This window comes from Crocodylus porosus, unplaced genomic scaffold (assembly GCF_001723895.1).
Source record: "Crocodylus porosus isolate Cpor-Errol unplaced genomic scaffold, CroPor_comp1, whole genome shotgun sequence".
Taxonomy (NCBI): Eukaryota; Metazoa; Chordata; order Crocodylia; family Crocodylidae; genus Crocodylus; species Crocodylus porosus.
The window spans coordinates 439,255-459,835 of NW_017728951.1; the positions used below are offsets into that span (position 1 = coordinate 439,255).

Genomic DNA, 20,581 nt, shown 5'->3' on the forward strand with positions numbered 1-20,581 from the left:
TAGTAATTTTGTCTGTCCAGCCCTCTTCTCCCCTCCCCTCCCCTCCAAAATTAGATACAAACATGAACTTAACTGTTTGGGTGGGTGGGAGGCCATGGGTGTGTCTATATGTGCATTCACATGCTTTAGCTAATGTACATTAAATCTAGTGCCCCTGGGCTCCTACACACATGTGGGGAGCCTGCTTCAATACGCTGGAAGTCTGCTGGAGCACAGAAATTGATGTGCTGCAGCAGCCTTGTGCATCATGTGCATCAGCATCGCCACATGTCTCTAGGCCGGAAGTCTCCATGGGAGTGCACTCTGAACTAAAGCTTATTGGACGTGTTTTATTTCAAAGTGCCCTGCTGACATTTTTTCAGCATGGGGATTCCTGGCAACACTGATACACATAATGCACAGGCACTTCTAATTGGCTTGCCCAGTACCACCTCTGAAAGCACACGTAAAAATGCCTTCCCATTGTGAGGTACTAAGAAAATATGCATTTGCTTGCCTTAATGCACATAAACTAAAGAGCATAGGTACTCATGGGGATCCTCTACAAGTGAGCTTTAATATACATTAGCATATTTTAATGTGTATTAAAGCATTGCTAAAACCTGTGCTTTAATGTGCATTAAAGTATCACTAAAACATGTACTTGGTGAGGCAGCAGGGCTTGTGGGGGTCGCTTTTGTTAGAGCAGCTCTGAGAGCTACTCTAATAAAAGTGCCTGGAGTGTCATGTGCATCACATGTGTCCTCGCGCTAAAAAATGGCGGCGGCAGCAATTTACCTATCGTTCGTCAAACAAGCTTTAGTTAAAACGTACCTGCCATCATTTTTCAGTGTGGGGGATGCTGATATATGTGATGCGTATTGTTCACTATATATAATCAGTGGACTTGTTCCAAATGCTGAACAGCCTGTGTGAATCTGAGATGTAGCCATTCAGTAACAGATTTGATTGATCCTTAATGTAAGCAGTTTAGTTTTGCAGAGTTGAACTACCTGTTCTTTAATAACAGAATTCTCACATGGAAGGAAAGAAGGAACAAAATGAAGAGTTTTCTCCTTTGGCTCCCACCATTGTTAACTGACTGAAATGAGAGAAGAACGTGGCAATTACCAGGCTCCAGCAGACATGCTTAGAGCAGCCTCAATGCACGTGTATAGGTGCCCCATGCTATATTGTTAATGTGCATTAAAATAGGCTAATACACATTAAGTGCCATTTGCCTGTAAATGAGCTAGGAGGGTGCTCTGATGTGCTGTAAGTAGATCTTATTATCCCCTGTATACATATAGGGGATAATTAAAGTATAATACATAATACAGTTAAATGCCCATAATCACATAGCAAGTTAGTGGAAGAGATAAGACAGAACTAGAACTTAGTGCTTGCAATTAGTTGTACTTTATCCTTTTTCCTAATAAAACAATCCTTAAGAGTTTATACACAGCATATACACAGCAAAATGAAGGTGGGATTACAGCATGTATGTGGAGGCCAGTGCTTGCTTTAAGTTTAGCCAGCACAATAAAAACAGTTGTGAAAATCTGACAACACAGGCTTCAGCCTGGTATAGCAATGACAGGAAAAGTTTATTGAGGATAGTACGTACCTACTCAGAGGATTTGCCCATGCTAAGGATCATGCTGTTGTCTTCCCTACTACTGCTACCTGAAATAGTGAGAATGAGGCTACAACTGTCCCCTTACATGTTCTACAATCAAAACCTTTGCTTTTTGTTTCTAGGCTATGTAAGGCTACACACATTCACTTACTGATGTGCTTAGCTTGCAAAAATACAAGTAATCACCTTACATTTGTGGAAAAAAAATCACTTGCTTAAAGTTAAGAATAGTTGCTACTGCTTGCTAGATGGCGATTGCTTGATAAACTACTTTTACAACCAGTAAACAACTAAACAAAAATAGTGAGGTTCTGAATGGGCTCATCAATCTTAAGTGTAAACTGCAACTGAGGTATTTTCCTTATTTTTGGCTACCAGTTGGATATTAACAGACCCAAACACTGAGTTACTGATGCTGGAATAAAAGGGAATTCTATAACACAGACAAATAGAAATTATAACCAGGAAGGGAATTATTGCAGTCTTTAAAACCATTAACTTGGCTTTCATTTTAAGAGATCCATCCATTGGTTGATCCCCTGTCAGGACAGGCAGAGAATCAGGTCTAAATGACACGTATCAGTTATGTGCTCTTTGGGAGAGGTTTCCAAATTTTAGAACAGAGAAAGAATCCAACTTCATGCCCCAGAAAGGGGATACCACATCTTTCACCTTACAATATTAAGTCTCTCCTCAGATCCCCTGTTAATAGGATTCCTTTAGCCAGCAGATGGATTGTGAATACAGGCAGTTTCATCTACTAAAAGACAACATAAATCATCATTGAGAAAGGAGAGACTGCAGTAAGGTTATCACCATACAGCCTTCTCCATGAAAGGTTTGCATTAAAGCATTAGTGAAATTAATTCATCTTTCATAAGAGCTTTGAGCAGTATCTGTGATCTATGATAACAACCAATTTCTCACTATGGGGAAAAAAAATTACTCAGCCCTGATAGACTACACAAATCTCCTTTTTTAAAATGGCCTAACATTATCTGGAGTGTTGCTCCCAGAGGCATCATTTGAGACTCCTGCCCAACCAAAAGGACCCATAAATCAAGGCAGAAAGTTTTGTTAGTTTTATATGCAGTGGGCTGTAATTATTTTGAATTGCATTATGCCTTAATCATTGTAATTACTTTTAGATCATCCTTAAGTGGCAGTAATAAAAAGAAAAGAAATCAGTCTTAAACCAGTTCACACACGCAAAAAATGTAAATGCCTTGATAAAGGTCTGGCTAGAAACATACAAAAGCATGGAAATTTAGTATGAAGGTTAATATACAACTCATGAGTCCTGTTGTGCCACTGCTGAACCCCTTACTCCCAAGGGTGAGAGAATGTTGAAGACAACGTAACTACAGATGCAAGTACCTGTTCACCACTAGCAGCTGCTGCAAAACACAGCTGCTCACCTTCTGGCAGGTGTGGGGGACTGTCAGGAGAAAATAACTTCAATGGTCCAGACTCCAAACTGGCTCCAAGTTGCATTTTTGGGAACAATTCAAAGTGTCATTTTTTTTTATTTTATTTTATTTTTTTACCTAAAAGGCCCTAAATAGTCTAGGCCCTACACACCTAAGGGACCACCTCCTCCCTTCCTGCCCACAGCAATCCCTAAGGTCAGCCAATAGCAACCTCCTGCAAGTACATCAGTATGCCAAGTCTTCTTGGCAAAAAGTCATGGAAAATCATTTTCAGTAGTTGCTCCTCAGCTCTAGACCGCCCTCTGGAGGCTTGCCAGCATGCAAGTCTGGACATCTTTCAGTAGTGCTGTAAGACCTTCCTTTTTGGGCAGGCTTTTAGCAAACAAAGTTAGGCTAGGACAGTGTTTGGAAGGGACGGGCTCTCTGATTTACAATGATATTTTAGCTCCCTTTTAAGTTATTTTGTTTTCTTGCCACTCCCCTATTTTATACATTATTCTATTAATAAGTTATTCTGTTAATAAGTTATTGTAAGCCAAAACTAAACTCAAATATTATTTAACCTATTTATTTTTCAAAATCTCAGTGGCCATGTCTACACGAGACATTGATTGCGCAGTTGTTACTGCATAGTCATTTATTACTTTTATAAACAAGTACTAAGTAGCTGTGCTGTAACCCAAGTTACTATGCAGTAGTGCTGACAAATGTCTTTTTTGTCAGACTACTACACAGCAGTGTTGCATCACGGTTGTTGCCGCATGATGCTACCGCACAGTAGTATCAGGCTACTGCTCAGTCAGCATCTCATGTAGACACGGTCAGTATAAATTAAAATACTACTAAAAAGCATTTAAATTTACCTGCACGGCTGAATAGATTCATACTTTTGATTGTATGCCATTTCTGCAAACTTAAATATAATATCAAATTTTTCACACATTGCTGCATCCTTCACCATCAGCAGCATGTAGTATATATATCTATATCAACATATTGATATAGCTATATTGATATAGATATATCTCCATATCGATATGGCGATGTAGGTGTAGAATATATAAAATAATAAGTAAGAATATAAAAAAACCCAAACAAAATCCTAAAAGGAAGATTTTTTGTTGAAGTCACCTCTAAAGTATGATTTTTTTTTAAAGATTACATTATTTATACACTAATCTTCATCTGAGTTTGATAAATGCATTCTATTTATATTATAGGTTTTAGGAAATAAAAAGCAAATTCCCCAGAGATTTAAGACTAGATTCTGATCTTATGTATTTAAGTAGGAGTAAGGAAGTCATCAGTACAATTCAGATCAGATTTTCACACTTTATAGATTCACAGATTGTAAAGGGCTGGAAGGGACCTTGCAAGATCATTGAGTTCAGCCCCCCTGCACTAGGCAGGAAAGACAGCTGAGGTCAGGCGACCCCAGCGAGGTGGCCGTCCAGTCTCCTCTTGAAGATACTCCCAGGGTAGATGGTTGCACCACCTCTGGAGGGAGCTTATTCCACAGTCTGGACACCCTGACTGTGAAGAAAATTTTGAACTGTTGAAATGTTTTACTGGAATATACATACCTCAGGGAAATAATCCTGCGGAAACTTCTCTTTTTCCAGCATGGGCGTGCTTTCTAATGTATCTGAATAGATTTCTTTTCCAGTAACTTTCTTATACTTCTTAGCTGGGAAGAAATACAAAACACAATTAATGCGCATCTATATTGCAGCAACTAGCTTTATACAGTCAAACAGCAAAAAAGCAACAGAAATTCCAAAACAGACGCAGTCTTGGCAGAGTCATTTGCCATGCAAAAGCTGAGCTTTTCTTTATGGTAGGAATAGGCAAAGTTGGAACATAAATTAGGAAATATCCTAGTTGTGCTGGGTACTGTGCTGGTTTAAAGGCAATGGGAAACTTTAACTTTTTAAGTACTATTATTAGTTTCATGATAATTCACATACATGTAGATCATGATCTTATAGAACATTTGATAGAAATACCTGTCAAAATCACGGTCTCTGATATATTTGATCAGGTCACTACTAATATCAAGAAATATACACCACATGGTACTGAACATGTTATATAAATAAAACAAATCAGTTAAAAATGCTGCAGTTTAAAAATGTCAAATGGTTCTATGATTTAACTATCAATTTATTTATTTTTAAAAAGTTATGCCTATTCTTTACCCTAGATATGATATAAATAACTACATAATTTATTAAGCAAACCAATAACAGTTACAATTTTGCTTCATCTTTGTGCCACATACCTTTTATTCAACAGTAAATTGTAATCCCCTTAATCCATATGGGCTTGGCTCAAATTTTAAAAGACCTGCCCGGCTAAGGGAGTCATTTTTTTTTCGCATAAGTAACAGAGGTTACTTATCTTCACAAGAGCTCCAGTATGGTGGGGCAAGTCTTTTTGAGAGGCTTGCCACAAATTAGCCCCACACCCTCTGATTCCTTCCCTTTGCTTGATCTGATGCTCTGCTTTCTGCCTCCCTGCCTTGTGCATCCTGCCTGATCTGCCGCTCTGCTTTCTGCTCCCTGCCCTATCTGTTGCTGGGCTGCCTGTTTTCTCCTTGATCTGCTGCATGACTTTTGGTGAAACAGCCCATCCCATTTGCAGAACTGGAGTAAGCTATAATAGTGTACAAAAATCTCCTTGTATGTGCTGCATAACCACCAGGTGGGTTTCCAGATATAACCATAGTAGAATACCTGTGGCAGCAACCTCTTAAGCAGATGAGTCCTCAGACTTTAAAGAACAGGTGTATAATTGCTCAGTACTACTCTCTGGGGTCTTTCAAAAAGAAGCTGAGCCATCCTTCTACAATTCATAGAGCAATAACATTTCATGGTCAATAGTATAAAAAGCACACTGACATATTTAAATATTAAACACAACCCTCTCATTTTTGTAGGTTGTTGGGAGGTTACCGTCACCTAATGTAATCACCAGTTTCTGTGCTCTAAGTCAGATCTAAAATCTAAATGATTGGGGCCAACGAAATGCAGATGACTGTACTGGCATTACCTCATCACAGCTGTCTGAGGATTCTCCCACAAAAGGAATATTCAGGACAGAAAAACAATTAAACAGATTTTTGTGGCACCTTATGATAATTTAAGTAATATTTGAACAGCTGTTTCTTCACAACAAGATGGCATCTTGGGCTCCTTATGATAAATTGAAACTTGAGGAAGTTTGAAAACAACTGCCAATAATGATTAGATCTATGGAAAAACTCTAAAATGAAGTTAATACAAACTGTGGTGTGGTTTACTTAAGGTACAGAGAGAGGAAACAGTAAATATATGCAAGATACTGAATGGTAGAGAAAAGGTAAATCGGACACTTTGACTAATCTATATCATAAATAAGGAACATTTAATGAAATATAAAAGGTAGCAACCTCAAAACTGATTAAAAAAGGAAATACCTGGTAACACAACACATAATTAAACCGTGCAAGGTAATGTGAGATGGTGTCAGAATTCAGGGAGAGCTGGAATATTTAAACTAATCAGAATACACAAAGTTATAACAGAAAACACATGAAAAGTCTTAGGGGGCATATCCATAACACATTTATTATGGAGTAAATTTACTTTACTGGTATAAATCATTCCACCCTGTGGTAAAGTTAGCCCTCAAAAAGCAAGGGACAGTTATGCTCTGGTGTAAGTTACCAGTCATGGCTCCACTCCCTACTCAGTCAACTTCATCCAGGAGTAACTTTTTTTGTTCTATGCATATTGATTTTCAGTCCCTAGGTGACCAGGCAGCCAGCTTGGAGGAGCTGGTCACATGTCCATTTCATACTATAGAGTAAATTTATGATGGAGTAAATTCTAGGGTAAATCACTAAGCAGTAATCATATTTTGCATCCACCCTCTCACGATTCAAAGCTTAATCCTCCTACTGTAACAGGTTAGGAGCAGACCCTCCTGAGGTAGGAAGTACCCTGCACCTTCCTCTGATCTGATTGTTGTTGTGGTCAGAAGCAGGATACTGGACTAGATGGATCACAGTGTAATGTAGTATGTCAACCCCTACATTCCTAGGATGACATTGACAACTCTGCTAACACTCCCATTGCCTGCAAGCCAGCTTTCATGAGCCCAGAGGGTCAGTGATCTAAGTCATAGGCTGTCGCTTGGAGTTCTCTCGTTTCAGTCAGTTAACAATGGTGGGAGCTAACGGAGAACACTCTTCATTTGTTCCTTCTTTCCTTCCATGTGAGAACTCTGTTATTAAAGAACAGGCAGTCCAACTCTGCAAAACTAAACTCCTCATATTAAGAATCAATCAATTCTGTTACTGAATAGCTACATCTTAGATTCACACAGGCTGTTCAGCATTTGGAACAAGTCCACTGATTAGATATAGCAAACAATATACATTATCATATGTAGGAGGGGCATACTCTATACTCTTCCCCCTTCTCATAGTATTTGATAGTCATTGTATTCTAGCTGGGTTGGCCGTTGCTGGATCTCTGACTAATTAAGCCTTTTCCTTCACATTTCTACTTCATGCCATCTGTAGATGACGCTAACATATGAGGAATGTGACAGAGAAAACTATTTGAAAGGTACCAAGGCTATATATAAAGCACACCGTTCTCCAAGTATTTAAAAAACATGTATGGAACCAATAGCAGCAGTGTAATACTCATAATAGTACTTCTATGTCCATTTAGTTCTTGACCTCTCTACTTATGTACGCCCATTATTACCAGCTTCAGGAGAGAAGTGGACTGAGTCCACCAAACTCATTTCATAGAGGACATAGGGTAGGAGTCATATAAACAACATGAGACAGTACTGTATCAAGTTTTGATAGTTACCAAACTGGACTGAATTTCCAACTAGCCAAGGAGAAGAGAAAAGCACTAGATATACTTTTACCAAACAGTCTGAGCTGTCCATTCCCAACAAACATTTGGTTAAACTCCAAGCAACACAAAAATTTGTCACTGTAAGTTGTCTAGATAAGGTATTATGTGTAATCACTAGAAGCACTTACTGTAAGCTACCAATACATCTGAGGGGGAGGGGGAATCAAATATCATTCTTTATGTGCCAATCACTTTGAGATCTGGCTCCCACTGGAGGACTAAACAAATATATTGATAAACGCATGTGGCATCATTTTAAGTAGATCATGGATGGATGTGCTTCTTTTAGTGAGTATGGCAATCTCAGCAAAAAGATCCTGATGTCATTCAAGAGACAGAAAACATTTTTGGCAGCATACATAAGGCACAGCCAGGAGGAATTTCTGTTATCTGAGAACTGAAAGCTATTACCGAGAGAACCTAAGTGAATGTTAACAGGCAAGTTGAAGCATTTTGTCAGAAAGGGTTGACTTTATTATCAGACTACTCTAATGTGAAGACCAAATATAAACTGGCAAGTTGTCATTTAGATGGACATTGAGAGAAGTGGTCTTAAGACAAGAGGAACATGTCTTCTGCAGCCTTTTCATGGGTAAGAATAAGGTTAAGGTTCTGATTCAGATCTAGCATCAATGTAAAAAGGTGTCCCTCCACTGAAGAAACAAGCTACTACACTTAACCTTGCTGTGCCTGAGACCAAAATTGGCCTTACATGTCCGTCAGGAAATCTACTTCTGGATGCAGAGCTTATTAGAATGTGTATCTTGTTATTAGTGTAAAATATAAGTCAGTTTTTCAGGGCTCTGTTCCTCATGAAAGATCCAAAACTTTCTGTGCAGTGGAAAATCATGAATCAAGCTTTGGGCATCAACATTTTTATTCTAAAATTGAAAGAATTTTTTCTCTCAGGTTGCATGGCTAATGACAGCAGAAAAAAACAGAGACAACCATGTAAATGTCTTTCTCCTCAGAGCAACTATTCAGTGCCACCCACCCATGCAGGGAATTTTAAAAACTGCACTGACCTGTAAAAAAGGCTCACTGAATATTACATAAACATCTGGTTTTCTTTGCAGCCCTGTTTAAAACCATCTCCAATTTTGTTCATTTAAAAAAAAGATACTGTTTTTCACTACTGTTTGGATTCCCAGATGATTCAACAGTCCTGTGTGTCATGGACACTGTAATAAACTTGAGAGAAAATGAGTTCTCAGTTCCATCTCACCTAAAGGTGACACCTTCTTCAACATATTACTCCCATGCTAAGAGATATAACTGCCATGCTAGAAGACTGATTTAGTTCTCAGTTAAGACTGAGAAAAGCTACTAACACTACTGTATCAGTTGCAGCACTATTTGTAACACCTGGATTTTTCTACTAGAATTCCTTCCTAAATACTGATCATCTTAAGCACAATTTCATTAATCAGATTTGCCTAAATTACTGATGTTCTTTACCTGACAAAGTGTTATCTATTTACTTTTACATGGCTAACTCTTTCTTTCTTTCTTCTGTTTTCCAAGTCTCCCTCCTCTACCCCTTTTACATCTTTTCTTTCAAAGGGTCTATAACAGCAAATAAGCCATTAATCAACTGTGAATAAACCAGAAAACCCCTCTTTCCTCCTACAGATATCAGTTGACTCTGCCAGATGTCATTAGAGTTGGACATCTCTGATATATGACCACACAGAGGGAGGGAGGTTTAAATGGAATTGAGAGCAAAACCCTAGTTTGGTAGCACCGGTATGACAAAACTGTAGGCTCATGAATCAGCTGTGTAGATGCAGTTCACTTATTACTGATGCACAAAGCCCAATCATATGGAAAAATGAATAAATAGTTGTGAATGCTGTCATCTCAAAATATAGATGTATGTTTCATAGCTTTATTCATTAACCCCTTGATCTTACATATACAGTAGACCATTAGGCTAAATGTTCAACACGGCAACTTGGGTAGTATCTTCAACAAAAGTTGTGTACACAGCTTCTTTTGCAGTGTGCTGAGAATTTCTTCCATAATATCAGTCCTGCTTACATTTCATTTGATTAAGAACATCCCATATTGTAGCTCAGTGTCTATTAAAGTATTCTAGGTGGGTAGAATGACTGGATGTACAGGCTGACCTCTCATTAAAAGTTCCTACATCACTACTGCATTTTATAATGTTCCCTTTCAAAATAAAATATGCCATGAGGAGTCTCTGAAATTTTCTTCAAGCATCCAAAAGGACAATGAATAAGAGGATTTATGTTGGCTACATCTCAAATTGCTGTATCTGTAGAACTGCTATTCAAATATTTTACTGAAGAAAGACCCTATACCCTCAATTACATGAACAGAGGCAATCTGTCTTTATTGAGAACAAAAATAATGAATCTGTACAATTAAGACAATTAGTTCACTCCTAGTTATCACAGTTTCAACGATGTTTCAAATTAATGTGATGCAAGATGTAGTATTAATGTAATCCATCTCAATAACATAAATGAAGCCCATAAGATTTTTATATTATAACTTGTACTGACAGTTTAGAACTAAAAATTTCATAATATTTTTCAGTGCGTCTGCATGTGTGTGTATGTGTGTGCATACACGTGTGCCCCCACCCTCAAAAAAGTTTAGAGGTAACTTCTGTGATGCAGTAAATAAAACACCTCTAATGTTAAATGATAAAACAACATTAGAAAATTTTATAAGGTTTAGTAGGACCCACAGTATGAAGGCTCAGTCTGTTTAAAACAATGATGCCCTCCTCACTGACCAACGCATTTCTGATACAGCTATTTTGCAAAGGGATGACTGCTGCCCGACATTCGAAGTTTTGATCTTACAACTGCCCCAGACTGCCCCATGCACTGATGTAATGTTCCTGTGAAGACACCGGAGTTCCTTTTGGCTCCAAATGTTACCTGGACAGATCGAGTTAGATAATATCGGCTGTTTGCTTTAACACGATAAATACTGAGATACCTTTGACAATCCCTAATTTCTCTGCTTACCTTTAAAATCAAACTGGTAGATGTTTTTCAAAGATTCATGAAGAAAGTAAAAGCTTCCTAGAGCCTGTTGAAAAACAAAAATAAATCAGCGTTAAGAGTATATTACTTTGGTTTTATCTAAGTTTTGGATCCTGTTTTTCAAATGCAAAAAAAAGAATAAACTAAATACCAATAAATACAAACCTTAATTTTAAAATAAAGTGCACTTAATACTTTTTAAAAGGTTTTGTTTCACCTATTTTTCATAGAGTTATGAAGAAGCTTGTTAAGGACATGGATATGTAATATATACTTTAAACATACTAAATGAACAGGTTTACTGACTTAAAAAAACTTCGTAAGTTAAAATCATACTCAGAAACACATTAAAAAGCTACTTTTCAATATCCTAAATACATACAACTGCCATTGCTATAGTTTTATAATCAAGGGAAGCATCACGAGCTCATGAATCTTTTGGGTTAAAGGTCCAACAACGTATTCAACGTTTTATGAATCTGGCAGACAATTTCTGCCTCATGTTCCTGGTGAAACAAATGTTTTTGGAGGCAGTGTGGGCTAGATTTGCCACTTGCTTACTGTATAACGCTGAGCAAAATATTTTAGCTGTATTTCTCAGCTATAGAGTGGATATACCACTCTTACAGTAATGTTACAAAACTGGAAAAGTAATATTTACCTATCCAACAGGAGTGCTGTGAAGATTAATATATGTGTCTAATGCTCTTTCCTATTTTTAAATGCATCGGTCTCATTAAATAATGCATTAGGTGCCTGCACGTAATTCCATTAAATAATTTAAAATAACCATCATTTGCCCATTGATTAAACTTATTTTTTCTTGTATTTGAAAATACGTGTTGCTTGCTAAAACTGTGAAATACTATAATTGTACTGTACTGTAACTGCACTACATTCAAAATTCTAGGTTTCCAATCCTCTTAAGTAACTACTGCATATGTATTATTGTGGCTGCAAAAATATTCACTAAGAATGATAGTTTGTCAGCCATAACCAGCTATACTAAACTGATGCAGCTTGTAAAAGGGACCTTCTGAGGTCGGTCATTGCCTCTACTGGTTCTTCACTGACAGTAAAGGAAACAATAATCATTGTATTCTCAATATCCCATTTTATATGGAAAACAGCAGCATTTACAATATTCACTGAGCAAGACTATAGGAGGTAAGCAGGACTTTACTTACAATTGCTTCTCTTAGGCACTGGAACTGAGAACAGGAAGACACTCTTTCCTTTAAATCATTCCTTCTGTTCCTGGTGGCCAGGCACATTGTTGCCAACTAAGGGCACCTGCATACATGCCTGACACCTCCCCAATGCTTGCTAATCAGCATGCACTGGAGCAGACTCAATTAATCAAGCTAATTAGCATGCTCTGGCAGCGTCATCGTCATGTGTATTCAGCATCCCCATGCTTCAAAATGGCAGTGAGGGTACTTTAACTAGAGCTCATTGAATGAGCTTTAGTTAAAACAACCCTGCTGCCGTATTGAAATGCGGGACATTGAATACATGAGATTCTGTGGGTGCTTTAATGTGGCTCCAGGGACCCACTCCAAGTTAAGTATTCTCCTGCCCCACAAAACTCTTGAGCACGTGTAAAGATGCCGTTAGTGATTTTGTCACTGGTTTTAGTTACAAAATGTATGTCTGCATGCATGTATTATGCATGCTGTAACAGTTTACTACGTAGAATACATGATAAACAATTAAGTGACATTTTTGAGGACTTCAGACAATATCTCTAGTGACATCTAGTAGCTTTTTGAGGTTTGTCTAGTAAATTTGTTTTCAGGAGTTGGCAATACTGCCCACAGTGGATGAAAAAAGAAAAACCACTATGATTTAAATGTGTAAGGCTGAGGAACTCTGAAAGGTAGGTGGGATTTCTTGGGGAAGGGACCAAGAACTGAGGAAGTAAAGATATGATTAGAATGGCAGAAAAGAGAAGGACAAAAGTCCTGTAAACACAAGAATGGCTGTTCCCAATCTTTTGAGTGGTCCAATGCCACTTCCAGGCTTGGGGACCAACTGCAGCACTTATAACCACATTTCTGATTCAAGCTAATATGTAGTTATAGAATTGCTGTGGCAAGAATGACTACACCTTTAAATGCTGTGACCTCCAACTGGGTTGTACCTCCTAGTCTGGGCACCACAGTATACTTCCCTAAAGAATCTGGAATTGAATCTATTGCTCTTAAGTCTCAATTCTTTTGCTGTCCAAAAATAGCTGCAAAATGCCCAGGACACCTGTCTCTCTCCATACACACCTACAAAGAGATCTGTAAAGAAGTTAACAACCACCTACCACAATCTGTTATGTATGTTGAAGTGGCAGAAAAATCTTGTAATCAATCTAAGATTGCAATATTCTTATAGTTCCATGGAGTATCAATGGCGTTTAAAAAAAGTTAACCAAAGCTTGAGAAATGAATCCCCTTCCCCGATACTGGAGCATTCACAATGACATGCATAAGGGGGCCAGATTAAAATTGTTTAGGCAAGCTCAGTTCTGGCACTTTCTAACTGCTTGGGGTGCTTGACTTCACCACCTAAATATTCTAATTCTTCTATTTTATTTTGGGGCATGGAATGTGAAAGGTACAGTGAAATTCCAGTCCCATTTACATCAATGGGAGTGTTACCACTGCCTTAAGTGGGGATAAGTTTTCATCCATAACAGTTGTTATCATCATCACCATTGTTTTAATGTCTTTCCAAGTGTACACTGTGTTTCTTGTTTTCTTCTAGTTAGTAAATGGGGATTTAAGACATGTTAGAACAGGTCTATAGAATACCAAGAAAGAAAGAAAGAAACATACAACTTCCTCTAATAGATTTTATAGTTGAAAACCTAAATCTTTACATTTTTCATGACTGATAACTTTTTAATCATCTACCAAGTTAAGAGGAATCCGAGGAAACAACAGCAGGCCACACAGAGTCTCACTGGCAAGTGTAAAAGAACCAACACATTAAACAAAAAGGATGATTTAGTTTTGTTTCGTCTTTTTGCCTCTCTAGTGACAGAGAGACCCTCCTGGCAGAGTTGTGTTTTGGCTCAGTGATTGCTGCATTATTTATGAGAAGCTGCACATCTAGAGATTAAACATTTGCTGATTTGTCAAAAGCACAAACATGAGGTCCTGCCCATCTCCTTGACATATTAGTTCATCCAACGGAAAACACTGTCACACATTTAATTGATGAGTACACTTCCTTGTGACCCAGGCAGCCTGCTCCATTTTTTTATATGGAGGTGGCAAATAAGAAAAAGCAGGACATATTCTTGTATAGGACTCAAGGTTAACTATTCTGCAACAAGGACAGATTGCCAGGGGGAAAATTATACAAAAAGACAAAGTAAAAGAAAAGAAACAGAAAAAGAAAAGAAATCAAGATCAGTTATTTAATTTCTTAATATAGTTTCATTAATAATAAAAGAAAATGCTACCTCATGGTTTAATTTTGATTATATTCAAGCTCTTTGCTTTTTGCAAACCCAGGAGATTACTCTTCAAGAGTAAATAACATGGTAGTAAAGATTGTCCTTATAGAAAAGGTTTTTCTTACTTCACTCCATTCATACAGATTAAAATCACTAACCAATATACACGAAACATTTCCAAGCTATTTTTGGAATATAACTAAGTCACACATGAAAAACCTCTTGATTAATCTTAAATACAGAAAGTTTGGTGTTAAAAATGCCTACCTTTTACAGTATACACTGATAACTCTTATAAAAAACAGCAAAGAAGGAGCTCAGTTTTGAGAAATTTGTTTGAAGAATACCCTTTTTTTCCCTAAAATTAAGTTACAGTGAGGATGACCAAACAAAGAGTACAACAATGTGACATTATATTTCAAAACTGCAGGCCAAAACATGATAAATTTTACTTCAGAAGTAATTCTACTGAAGTGGATCAGACTTTGAAATAAAAGTACTACCCAGCAGTTGTGTCTGCACGTGAGCTTTAATGTGTATTAGCCTATTTTAACGTGCACTAAAGCATCACAAAAAAGCACTCTTTTGTTAATGCACATTAAAATAGGCTAATACACCTTCTCCTAGTACCTCACAACAGAACTACTAAATATAATGCGCATTAGCAGAAGTGCATTAATGAACATGTAGATGTGCCCAGTATGAGTAATCTATAGCCTTGAATTATTTAATAATAATGTCAGATTGTAATATTCTTAAACTGAATAGTGCTTCACAACACGAATGTCTCCATTCTCTTGTAATCACTAAGTACTTCCAAATGTAAGACTATCATGGTCCAACCTTTAATTTTGTTATTTATTTAGAGGGACTAACTGTAATGTAAAGTTTACAAAACAAATATTGATTCAAATGACAATAACTGGAATCTGATCTATGGTACACAGAGAGGCTATATAAAGTATCAAATGGATCAACTCTGAATTATCTAAGCTAGTGAAGACTGATATGGAATTTCAGACATCTATTTGTACAGTATATTTCAGATAGATCTGATACTAATTACATTTTTAAACCTTAAAAAAATACTTTATTGGAGGAATTAACGCTATTTCAACTCCTTTAGAAACAGACAAAAACTAGAATTTAGCTTTGACTGGGGCTGAAATTGAAGTCCTAGATTTACTTCAGTTTTACTTTATTGGAACAGATTTGGATTAGCATATGATCATGAAAATAATCCACATGTGCACTAAGGGACTGAAATCAGGTTTCACAAGCTATTACGTGCTTCACTTTTTAACCTGAATAATGTTCTTTTACTTAAGTATTGTGTGCATGTTTCCCTAGGTTTTAGGACAGAAAACGAAAACATCTGGAAAGTTGTATAGAATCGCATCATTTCTCAGCAGAGCTGGAACCTTCATTTCTACCACAGTTGTCTTCCACTTGAGCTGATGGAGTAATTGATGTAGCAGGTTATTGGGATTTAGGAGACCCATTGTCCAGCCATTATCAGAACACTGCTTTCTAGTTGTAGATACAATGGTTCTATAGTATAAAACCATTGCTATTAGCATTCAGATTACAGGTTTACTCTCTGAATTTAATTTCGTGCATTGCTCTACTTCTACCGAGCCGATTCCATCCTCTCAAAAGGACTCCGTGGCTGTTATGTAGAATAGTGTAGCATATTGTTTGGTTTGATAATCAATGTTTAAAGCATTAATACAGTTTTAGCTGTATTAGTAATGCACATAGAGGTTTACTAGTAATGAGTAAATAATATCTTACACATCCTCTGTCAGATTTTGATGCTGGCAATATTAAAGATGTGCTTTGAGTCTGGATTCAGTAGATACTAGTATATTAATCCTAAACACAATGCTTACCTAAGGTAAAACTTTAATGGAATGGAAATTATGGCTATCATTGCCTTCTGCATTCAAACAGATTTAATTAGGTTCACATATATAAGTGGCAACCTATAAACATGATGAAGAGTAGAGATGTTATCCACTACTATGGTTACAGGGAAAATAAGCAAAAAGCTTTCTTCCAGGGCCTCATTCACAGATAAATTCTTTTCTAGATCAGGTTATGTTCAGGATCCTGAGGAAAGAAAGGATGGAGAGCAGCAGAGTAATGACCCTGGACTTCAGAAAAGCAGACTGACTCACTCAGGGAATTCATGGGAAGCCAGACTGAGGGAGAGAGGAGTCTAGGAGAGCTGGCTGTACTTCAAAGAAACCTTGCTGAGAGTACAGGAACAAATACACAGCATCCCAATATGCAGGAAGACTAGCAAGTATGGCAGAAAACCAGCCTGGCTTAGCAGGGAATTCTTCAGTAAACTAAATCACAAAAAGGAAGCTTATAAGAAGTGGAAACTTGGACAAATAACTAGGGCATGCAGGAATGAAGTCAGCAATTCCAAAGCACAACTGGAGTTGTAGCTAGGAAGGGATGTGAAGGGTAACAAGATGGGTTTCTACAAGTATGTCAGTAACAAGATGAGGAACAGGGAAAGTGTGGGTCGCTTACTGAATGGGGGAGGCAACCTTGTGACAGAGGATGCAGAAAAGGCTGAAGTGTTCAATGCCTTTTTTGCCTTGATCTTCACAGGCAAGGTCAGCTCCCAGACTACTACACAGTTTGGGGAGGAGGTAGTGAGCAGGCCTCAGTGGTGAAAGAACAGGTTAGAGAGACTATTTAGAAAAAACTGGACACATGCATGTCCAAGGGGAGTGGATAGGATGCACCTGATGGTGCTGAGGGAGTTAGCTGATGAGATGCCACTGGCCATCATTTTTGAAAACTCATGGCAATCAGGAAAGGTCCTGGGTGATTGGAAAAGGGCAAACAGTGCCCATATTTAAGAAAGGGGAATAAAGAGGCTCCAGGGAACTACAGACCAGTCAGCCTCATCTCAGTCACTGGAAAAATCACAGAGCAGATCCTCAAGGAAAGAAGGTGATTTATGAACAGTCAGCATGGATTCACCAAGGGCAAGTCATACCTGACAAACCTGACTGCTTTCTATGCTGAGATGACTGGCTTTGTGGATGAGAAGAGACCAGTAGATGTGGTGTACCTTGATTTTAACAAGGCTTTGATACAGTCTCCTGGAGCATTCTCGCAGGTCAGCTAAGGAAGTATGGGTTGGATGAATGGACTGTAAGGGGGATAAGAAACTGGCAGGGGCACTGGGCTCAAAAGATAGTAATCAATGGCTCGATATCTAGTTGGCAGCTGTTATCAAGTGGAGTGCCCCAGGGGTCAGTCCCGAAGCCAGTTTTGCTCAATATCTTCATCATATTTTTATTTCACTAGTATATTTCTTGCAAATCTATGGTCGGTGCTAACTGAACTATTAAGGACAATAATCATTACAAATATAGCCAGACTTCTATGTCTGACTCACTTACAAAACCATTCTGATTTCCACCAATATATTTGTTATTAAGCACTTGTTGACTTTTCCCACAAATTATTTTAACTTCCGGTTCATATTCACTTCGGAATTTTTGTCTGTTCTACAATTAATTTTCTATGGTAGGATACAGCTTTACTCCCATGGATCACAACCTTGGCACAGTGGAGGCACTTGCATGCTACCAATGACCTCAAAAGTAATGCCATTTGGAGTCTGGTACTCTTGGTAGGGTCACTCATGGTGGCAACAGTGACAGCAAGGTTTCCAGATTAATAGTGATGCAAAAATAAAAAAGTCCTCAATGGTGTAGCAGACAGGTGAAGCAAGAGTATTTCACAATGGCTGCAAAGACAGATGAAGGCTGCAGCAGAACAGAAACCTCTGATGTTCTGGGTTTTCCTTGCCATCAGATCAAGGTTTTCTCCTTGCAAAATATTGTGTGGTTGCTGATATGAAATGGCCACATTAAAAGAAGGCACACACAGGTGGCTTCCTTCAAAAGCAAGTCCTATGGCAGTGGGCAAGTGGCAATGGGGGCAGGGGCTAGTGCTACTGTGAGCCCTCAGTCACAGACTTGCACAGAAGCAGTGACTATGATGGCTGTTTTGTACTTGGAACTAAGACAATTGTATAAAATTCAGCAGCTGGAATCAGAACTGAGCAGACCTATTTAGGATCTTTTCTGTTCACTCCATATGGGGAGTAGACTAGAAGAAAGTGCCCTAAACAGTCTGTCTCATTTCATCTGACTGGAAAACCTCATCCAGTGGGATCATTCCATCTGTGATCCAAATCAGAGGGAAAGGGCTGTGATCCAACATCACCCCCTCGAACTATTTGCTTATTTTGTCTAGAAAAGAGAAGACTGAGAGGGGATTTAATAGCAGTTTTCAACTACTGGAAGGGGGGTTCGAAAGACGATGGAGCTAGCCTGTTTTCAATGGTGGCAGATGACAGAACAAGGAGCAGTGGTTTCAAGGGAAGGGAAGTTTAGGTTAGATATTAGGAAGATATTTTTGCACTAGGAGGGTAGTAAAACAGTGGAAACAGGTTACCCAGAGACAATGGACTCTCCATTCTTGGAGGTTTTAAAGACCCCAGCCAAAGCTTTGTCTAGCTGGATGATATAGTTGGGGCTGGTCCTGCTTTGAGCAGGGGGTTGGACTAGATGACCTCCTGCAGTCCCTTACAACCCTAATTTTCTATGATTCTATATTAATCCCACTTTGTTTCTTATTACATGATAAGAATACATCAACAACACAAATAAATTATTTGCATTAGAACTCCAGCACTCCAATTCATATAGTTGAGTATCTCCTCACCATACTTTTTAAAAAGAGACCCATTTTTTACCTTTGGCTATTATACGTACTATATATAATACATTTTAAAATGTAAATCTATAATAAATAATGTGAAACCCCAATTATAACTTATTCTTTGAAAAACTCTTGAAAATGGACACAAGAAGAAATATATTTTATTGCATCTTAGTAGCTATTTAAATTGATCATTCTAGCAATTATTAGAAAGCTAAAATAAAGTATAACTTGTATTGTTGTACAGATTCTACAAAAAAAGTGGACAGGTACTTTTACTATGATGCATGATTAATTATTTTATATTTTTGAAGGAAGGTTGATCTATCGGACATGTTTATTCAGTTTACATTATGCAACTACCATTTTCAGTAAGCACAACAAAAGTTTTCACAGTGTTAAGGAGATGCTGTTGCCGTGATGGTCTAGGAGATACGTGAAAGGCAAGAATTTTTGGGGGTGCTGTCTTTTACTGGACCAACCATATGATTGGTATAGACACCGTCACCCCACAATCTTCAGTTGAATGGACAGCTGTTTTCTCCACAATTTATTCTGATCTAACCATCAGTATTACCCTAACTTTCTCTGGACTTAACTTTAACCAACTAGTTTTCACGCGTGCCTAAGATACACATGAAGAAAATATTAAAACTATACTGCTGATATTTGAGGAAACAAAGCTATAAAAATCAAGCACCATCAGTGTAAAGGAACCCAATTGGTATCTCTTTCACAGCAGTCCCAGAAATTCATTAAGTGAAAGGAACAAAACAAAACAACTTAGAGGATAAAGGACCTGAACCAGTTCAGCCTCCACAAGAGAAGGCTAAGGGGGATCTAGTGGCTGTTTACAAACTAGTCAGAGGGGACCAGCAGGCATTGGGAGGGTCCCTGCTCCCCCGAACACTACCAGGAGTGACTAGAAATAACGGTCACAAGCTGGCAGGGGGTAGATTCAGGCTAGATATCAGGAGGTGCTACTTCACTGTCAGGGTGGCTAGGATCTAGAACCAACTTCCAAGAGAAGTGGTGCAGGCTCCCACCCTGGGGTCTTTAAAGGGAGTCTGGGTGAACACCATGCTGGTGTCATTTGACCCCAGTACTCTTTCCTGCCATGGCAGGGGGTTGGACTTGATGATCTGCTCTGGTCCCTTCCGACCCTACTAACTGTGAAGCTACGAAACCATGCAACCATGCATGGCAATTCCTTGGGGCTGACAAGTGAGCGCATGTCACTTCCCTCTTGGTATATTCTAGTGAAATAAAGAGACAACCACTGAAGTGCCAATTCCTCTATTCATCTGAGTTCTGCAACTGTATCAAAATATCTTGTGTTCAATAGTGGTAAAGGGGTTAAAAGATCTAAGAAAAAAATC

General features: G+C 38.2%; 1 protein-coding gene across 1 annotated transcript in view; it reads right to left on the reverse strand.

The window, feature by feature from the left end:
* INPP5A (inositol polyphosphate-5-phosphatase A) overlaps positions 1-20,581 on the reverse strand; it is a 441,277-nt gene that overhangs the window by 177,914 nt on the left and 242,782 nt on the right. The window contains exons 5-6 of the mRNA XM_019555884.1: positions 10,973-11,036; positions 4,632-4,735 (exon numbers count right to left, since the gene is read on the reverse strand). Coding sequence (XP_019411429.1) covers positions 4,632-4,735; positions 10,973-11,036 — 168 coding nt within the window. The remainder of the gene's footprint in view (positions 1-4,631; positions 4,736-10,972; positions 11,037-20,581) is intronic.